Below are 672 nucleotides of genomic sequence, written 5' to 3' on the forward strand. Positions count from 1 at the left end.
GCCCAGGCGGGAGCTCCCCCAGTCCGGTCCCGGTTCCTCTGCCGGGCGCAGAGCAGCCCGTGCGCCGGGCAGGCCTGAATCCCGGGCTCTGTCTCCTTTAGGTTGACGAAACCGGCGTCGAGGTGAAGACATTGAGCTGGTGATGTCCCAGGCGAACGTGTCCCGAGCGAAGGCTGTCCGTGCCCTGAAGAACAACAGTAACGATATTGTAAATGCGATAATGGTGAGTGTCTGCCGGCCATGCGAGCCTGCGGCCAGGCCTCCCCCTGCCGCCTGCCACCGTAGTACCGGGTCCCTCTGCGTGTTGGGGCCGGGCTGTGGGGCCCCGGGCTGCCCTCAAGGCCGGCTCCCAATGCGTCTTTTCTTCTCTCTGCAGGAGTTGACGATGTAGCTGCCAGAGGGATGAGCCTTTTTTGGTGTTTCAGAGAAGAGTAAAATGCAACTAAATTTAAAATTTGTACTATTTCTATCAATTAATAAAAGTTGTGGCTTATTGTTGGTGAAACACTTTCTGCTCTGTGTTGGCTTTGCTGCCCTCCCCTCCCTGGTAGCGAGGCCCCGGGGTGGAGCCTTCCTCCCGGGGAGATCTCGGCCCGATACCCTGTCCTGTCCCACCCCAGCGGAAGAGCACCTGCCCGTTCCCTCGCTTCCTTCCTGTCCCGCAGGTCAGCT

The 672-nt window shown here is 59.5% G+C and overlaps 1 protein-coding gene across 1 annotated transcript in view; it reads left to right on the forward strand.

Moving 5' to 3' along the window:
- The window catches only part of LOC104465448 (nascent polypeptide-associated complex subunit alpha-like), a gene marked incomplete at its 5' end in the record, with an annotated part of 865 nt that extends 360 nt beyond the window's left edge, over positions 1-505 (forward strand). The window contains 3 exon segments of the mRNA XM_010078495.1: positions 102-123; positions 126-223; positions 377-505. Of these exon segments, the coding sequence (XP_010076797.1) occupies positions 102-123; positions 126-223; positions 377-391 (135 nt within the window).
- Positions 506-672: the final 167 nt, after the last annotated feature.

This window comes from Pterocles gutturalis, unplaced genomic scaffold (assembly GCF_000699245.1).
Source record: "Pterocles gutturalis isolate BGI_N339 unplaced genomic scaffold, ASM69924v1 scaffold3863, whole genome shotgun sequence".
NCBI classification, from domain to species: domain Eukaryota; kingdom Metazoa; phylum Chordata; class Aves; order Pterocliformes; family Pteroclidae; genus Pterocles; species Pterocles gutturalis.